Source organism: Eptatretus burgeri, chromosome 8, assembly GCF_056783735.1.
Source record: "Eptatretus burgeri isolate ZD-2024b chromosome 8, Ebu_testis_v1, whole genome shotgun sequence".
NCBI lineage: Eukaryota > Metazoa > Chordata > Myxini > Myxiniformes > Myxinidae > Eptatretus > Eptatretus burgeri.
This window is the reverse complement of record NC_140968.1, coordinates 83,372,693-83,378,692: the sequence shown is the minus strand read 5'-3', so window position 1 is coordinate 83,378,692 and position 6,000 is coordinate 83,372,693. Positions and strand designations below refer to the sequence as shown.

At 54.0% G+C, this 6,000-nt stretch overlaps 1 protein-coding gene across 3 annotated transcripts in view; it reads left to right on the top strand.

Moving 5' to 3' along the window:
* Positions 1–224: 224 nt before the first annotated feature.
* Positions 225–6,000, top strand: part of LOC147022175 (mitochondrial Rho GTPase 1-like) — a 105,762-nt gene continuing 99,986 nt past the window's right edge. Inside the window, exon 1 of one of the 3 annotated variants that reach the window (XM_085892829.1) lies at positions 225–525. In XM_085892829.1, the coding sequence (XP_085748955.1) occupies positions 480–525 (46 nt within the window). In that variant the 5' untranslated portion in view covers positions 225–479. Of the gene's footprint in view, positions 622–4,141; positions 4,161–6,000 lie in introns of those variants that run through there. The other 2 variants (XM_085892831.1, XM_085892830.1) reach the window with 2 other exon arrangements.

Here is a 6,000-nt window from a genome sequence, read left to right as displayed (position 1 = left end):
CAGACTGAATAAATACAGTGTCGGATAATTAAAAAATTAAAAAATAAAAAAAAATCCCCGAGAATAAACCACCGACTCTTTTTTTATTATTACACCGCACCATTGCTCTTTCCCTGTTGGCAAATGAACGTCGATTCGGATTTCTATTATAACCTTTTTTTAAATAACAGTTATGAAGGGTGATTTATATCAACAGCGCAGATTTGAAGGACCGCCCTTCGCTCTCTCCGAAAAATGCAAAACTAAAGCTCGTGTGGCTGTTGAGAGACGCTGTGGTGTCTTCGGAACCGATACAGCACGTGGAGCAACCGTTACCTTTACCTCGTTTGTGTAAATAGTCACTGATAACAAAGGGCACAAATACACGAAGCCGTTCGGTAATGAGGCCAAAGTGTGGAGCTGTGAGTGTGACGGGCTGCGCTCGGACTCGGGGTTAATCGGTGCCGAGGATCTCGGACCTGAAGCCGAGAAATCGCGACATGAACAGAATGAAGAAGGTCGTGAGGATCCTGCTCCTCGGAGAACGTAAGGAGGTGTCTGTTTGTCGGTGACAGGCCGCCTCGGCCCGGAACTCCTTTTAAAAGGACTCCATGAGTGCTGGGACCCGACCCGGCTGTGGAGGTGAATCGACCTCTGATTCGTTGGTTCGTCTCGTCCTCCGTTTGTCCTTGTACGATCTGCCGTCATTGTTATTGTTATTGTTATTTATTTATTTTATTATTTCAAGCGCTCAATCCTCTCCTCCACCTCATTGAGTGATCCACTGATCATTGGCCTGATATCCTTTGTGGTTCTTTGTATTTGTTATGTGAATGCTTTGAAGTTCCCTTGTGAATCCGGAGCTCAACAAGTTGGGATTACAGGTTCAAATCCCCATCCTGTATGATTGGTCCAAGTTGCTATTGTCGTAACTTTTATAAAAGTACAATGATGTATTCAAATGGCCAAACCAGAGAGAGAGACAGAATGTGTGTGGAGTGGGGGAAAGCGTGTGGTGTGTGTGGGGGGGGGAGAAAGTGTGTGTGTGGGGGGAGAGACAGTGTGTGGGGGGAGACAGTGTGTGTATGGGGGGGAGAAAGTGTGTGTGGGTGTGGGGGGGGGGAGAGAAAGTGTGTGTGTGTGTGGAGGTGGGGGAAGCGTGTGTGTGTGTGTGTGGAGGTGGGGGAAGCGTGTGTGTGTGTGTGTGGAGGTGGGGGAAGCGTGTGTGTGTGTGGAGGGGAAGCGTGTGTGGAGGGGGAGCGTGTGTGCGTGTGTGGAGGGGGAGCGTGTGTGCGTGTGTGGAGGGGGGGAAGCGTGTGTGTGTGTGTGGAGGGGGAAGCGTGTGTGTGTGTGTGGAGGGGGGAAGCGTGTGTGTGTGTGTGGAGGGGGGAAGCGTGTGTGTGTGTGTGTGTGTGGAGGGGGGAAGCGTGTGTGTGTGGAGGGGGAAGCGTGTGTGTGTGTGGAGGGGGGAAAGCGTGTGTGTGTGTGTGTGTGGAGGGGGAGCGTGTGTGTGTGTGTGTGTGGAGGGGGAAGCGTGTGTGTGTGTGTGTGTGTGGAGGGGGAAGCGTGTGTGTGTGTGTGTGTGGAGGGGGAAGCGTGTGTGTGTGTGTGTGGAGGTGGGGGAAGCGTGTGTGTGTGTGTGGAGGTGGGGAAGCGTGTGTGTGTGTGTGTGGAGGTGGGGGAAGCGTGTGTGTGTGTGTGTGGAGGGGGAAGCGTGTGTGTGTGTGTGTGTGTGGAGGGGGAAAGCGTGTGTGTGTGTGGAGGGGGAAAGCGTGTGTGTGTGTGTGTGTGGAGGGGGAAGCGTGTGTGTGTGTGTGTGTGGAGGGGGGAAGCGTGTGTGTGTGTGTGTGTGGAGGTGGGGGAAAGCGTGTGTGTGTGTGTGTGGAGGTGGGGAAAGCGTGTGTGTGTGTGTGTGGAGGTGGGGAAGCGTGTGTGTGTGTGTGTGGAGGTGGGGGAAAGCGTGTGTGTGTGTGTGTGGAGGTGGGGAAGCGTGTGTGTGTGTGGAGGGGGAAGCGTGTGTGCGTGTGTGGAGGGGGGAGCGTGTGTGGAGGGGGAGCGTGTGTGTGTGTGTGTGGAGGGGGAAGCGTGTGTGTGTGTGTGGAGGGGGGAAGCGTGTGTGTGTGTGTGTGGAGGGGGGAAAGCGTGTGTGTGTGTGTGTGTGTGGAGGGGGAAGCGTGTGTGTGTGTGTGTGTGTGTGGAGGGGGGAAGCGTGTGTGTGTGTGTGTGTGTGTGTGGAGGGGGAAAGCGTGTGTGTGTGTGTGTGTGTGGAGGGGGGGAAGCGTGTGTGTGTGTGTGTGGAGGGGGGGAAGCGTGTGTGTGTGTGTGTGGAGGTGGGGAAGCGCGTGTGTGTGTGTGTGTGGAGGTGGGGGAAGCGTGTGTGTGTGTGTGGAGGTGGGGAAAGCGTGTGTGTGTGTGTGGAGGTGGGGGAAGCGTGTGTGTGTGTGTGTGGAGGTGGGGAAGCGTGTGTGTGTGTGTGGAGGTGGGGGAAGTGTGTGTGGAGGTGGGGGAAGCGTGTGTGTGTGTGGAGGGGGGAAAAGCGTGTGTGCGTGTGTGGAGGGGGAGCGTGTGTGTGTGTGTGGAGGGGGGAGCGTGTGTGTGTGTGTGGAGGGGGAAAGCGTGTGTGTGTGTGTGGAGGGGAAAGCGTGTGTGTGTGTGTGGAGGGGGGAAGCGTGTTTGTGTGTGTGTGTGTGTGGAGGGGGGAAGCGTGTTTGTGTGTGTGTGTGGAGGGGGGAAAGCGTGTTTGTGTGTGTGTGTGGAGGGGGAAGCGTGTGTGTGTGTGTGTGTGGAGGAGGGAAAGCGTGTGTGTGTGTGTGTGTGTGGAGGGGAAGCGTGTGTGTGTGTGTGTGGAGGGGGGAAAGCGTGTGTGTGTGTGTGTGTGTGTGTGAAGGGGGAAGCGTGTGTGTGTGTGTGTGTGTGGAGGGGGGAAGCGTGTGTGTGTGTGTGTGGAGGGGGGAAAGCGTGTGTGTGTGTGTGTGTGAGGGGGAAAGCGTGTGTGTGTGTGTGTGGAGGGGGAAGCGTGTGTGTGTGTGGAGGGGGAAGCGTGTGTGTGTGTGTGTGTGTGTGGAGGGGGGAAAGCGTGTGTGTGTGTGTGTGTGGAGGGGGAAGCGTGTGTGTGTGTGTGTGGAGGGGGGAAAGCGTGTGTGTGTGTGTGGAGGGGGGAGCGTGTGTGTGTGTGTGGAGGGGGGAGCGTGTGTGTGTGTGTGGAGGGGGAGCGTGTGTGTGTCTGTGGAGGGGGAGCGTGTGTGTGTGTGTGTGGAGGGGGGAGCGTGTGTGTGTGTGTGGAGGGGGAGCGTGTGTGTGTGTGGAGGGGGAGCGTGTGTGTGTGTGTGTGTGGAGGGGGGAGCGTGTGTGTGTGGAGGGGGGAAAGCGTGTGTGTGTGTGTGTGGAGGGGGGAAGCGTGTGTGTGTGTGTGTGTGTGTGTGTGTGTGTGTGTGTGTGTGTGTGTGTGTGTGTGTGTGTGGAGGGGGGGAAGCATGTGTGTGTGTGGAGGGGGGAAGCGTGTGTGTGTGTGGAGGGGGGAAGCATGTGTGTGTGTGTGGAGGGGGGGAAGCATGTGTGTGTGTGTGGAGGGGGGAAGCGTGTGTGTGTGTGGAGGGGGAGAAGCGTGTGTGTGTGGAGGGGGAGAAGCGTGTGTGTGTGGAGGGGGGAAGCGTGTGTGTGTGGAGGGGGAAGCGTGTGTGTGTGGAGGGGGAAGCGTGTGTGTGTGGAGGGGGAAGCGTGTGTGTGTTTGGAGGGGGGAAGCGTGTGTGTGTTTGGAGGGGAAGCGTGTGTGTGTGTGTTTGGAGGGGGAAGCGTGTGTGTGTGTGTTTGGAGGGGGAAGCGTGTGTGTGTGTGTGGAGGGGGGAAGCGTGTGTGTGTGGAGGGGGGAGCGTGTGTGTGTGTGTGGAGGGGGGGGAGAAAGTGTGTGTGTGTGTGTGTGTGTGTGTGTGTGTGTGTGGAGGGGGGAGAATGTGTGTGTGTGTGTGTGTGAAAGGGGGGGGGGAGAATGTGTGTGTGCTTTGAGAATGCACTGTGAGCCTGTTTTTTTTTTCGCAAATATATGCAATTCCGCTCTCATTTCACGTCGTCGGGTAGTAAGATGAATGGCCACGTACGCGAAGGGTCACAGACATGAGACGCAAGGGGGAGACGATCAAGCCTGCTCATGGCCACCTCCGGATGCCAAAAAAATACGGTGACAGGTAAACAGACTGCCAACACCTTTAAAATGGGAGATGATGCCTCAATATCATGGACTCATTCGAGCTTCACCAGAGGACGACGAGGACACCTGTTTTTTGTGCCATGTAACTGAAGCATAAAAGTGTTAGTATTGGGTCAATACAACCTGAAAATACGTTTCAAGACTGCAGGTCACAAGGAATGTGTGAATAAGAGGAAACAGTTTGTGCCTTTGGACATTCATTTAAAAAGGAAACGACCTGAGCCAGTGGAGGCAGATGTCACAAAGGCAGAAGTGCTGTTTCACCAGTTCATGGCCGCACATAATTTTCCAGTGATGGTTGATCATAATTTACCGAGCTCATGAAATAAATGGCCTGTACGCTGAAACCTCAGGGTTGAAGCCTGAGGCCCATCAACTTCACAAGGGCCCTGACACTTGTCGGTTCCAATATTTAGATATTTGGTGATACTTTCAACACTCGTTATTGTGAGATAAAATATATATATATATATTGTTATGGATTTCAGAATCCGGTCTGATGAATGCATCCACACATCCAGGTCCTCAGACTGTTATTTCCTTAAATTCATGTTCAGATTCGCCCCATCCCCCATGTCTAATGGGATTTTAAATGTGATGCGTTGAGAAGGGTAAATAATAGATCCCCTCTCTTCTGGGAAGCTTTTTTTTTCATTACGACAGAAGTTAACACACATTTCTTTCACAGGCTCTGACACGCGTACTTATTTTTCCTCAGCATTTCTTTCATAAGCTCTGAGGCCCGTACTTATTTTTCCTCAGCAACGTACTTTCGCGAGCTCCGACTCCCACATTTTTTTTGGAGCGCACGGGTTGTCATGGTAACCGTGCGCAAGTGGGGCGGGTGAGCTTGGGGCGGACTGCGCCCGCCGAGATGGCGCACAGGTATAAAACAAATTGGAGGTCCGTTCTGAGAAAGAAAGCCAGGGAAGGACAAGAGAAGCGAGCAAGAAGCGGGTGTAAGCGCGCAAAAGAGGAGAAGAAAGCGAGCATGTGGTGCGCGTGTGGGTGTCTGACCAGCACCAACAACGAGACAATTCGTCCTTCCCAGTGCTTGAGCAAGCGAGCGTGTGGTGCGCCTGTTGGTGTAACCAGCGCCGATGGCAAGTGAGGCGCAGGTCAGTCACTGACGGACCATGTGGGTCACTGGACGTCACCAGTTTTGTGAAGTGTGAGAAGCTGCCCGTGTCGCAGCACCAGGGTCTAAACCCGTGACAGACGGTCTCGGTGCCCTCCCAGTCGTCGACTGGCGTTCAAGGCTGTTGGCGAGTGGGTGCACGGCACGGAAAGGATGGGTGCTGGTGATGGACCAGACACGCGCGCACACATTTCAGAACGTTTTCACTTCACGGACGACTACTCTATTGAGCGAGACGACTCTCCTCCCCCCCCCCCCCCAAATGATCTGCTGAGTACCCTTGTCTGTGTATAGTTGTAAGTCAACCCCCGATAAAGGCCCTGTCACACCTTGACGATTTAGCCAGCGTATGCCTGACGTATGCAAAATTTGGCTAAAACGCTGGCACACGTCGAATACGTTATGGGTAAGTTTGTATACGTTAAGAGCACGCTGGCAAAAGTCGTAGTATGCCGAGGTGTTAGACAAATTTTCCATGCTTGAAATTTTTCGACGTATGCCAGCGTATGACTCGCATGTTCCGCATACGCTTGGCCATAAGTTGCAGGCACGTTGCGCGATCGTTGACACATGTCGACACACGTTACTTGTAAGTTACTCATAAGTCGAAACACGTCAAGGTAATGGTTAGCGTCAGTGTTCCAGACTCCCTGGTTTTTTTTTTCCTGCGGCGTGATGG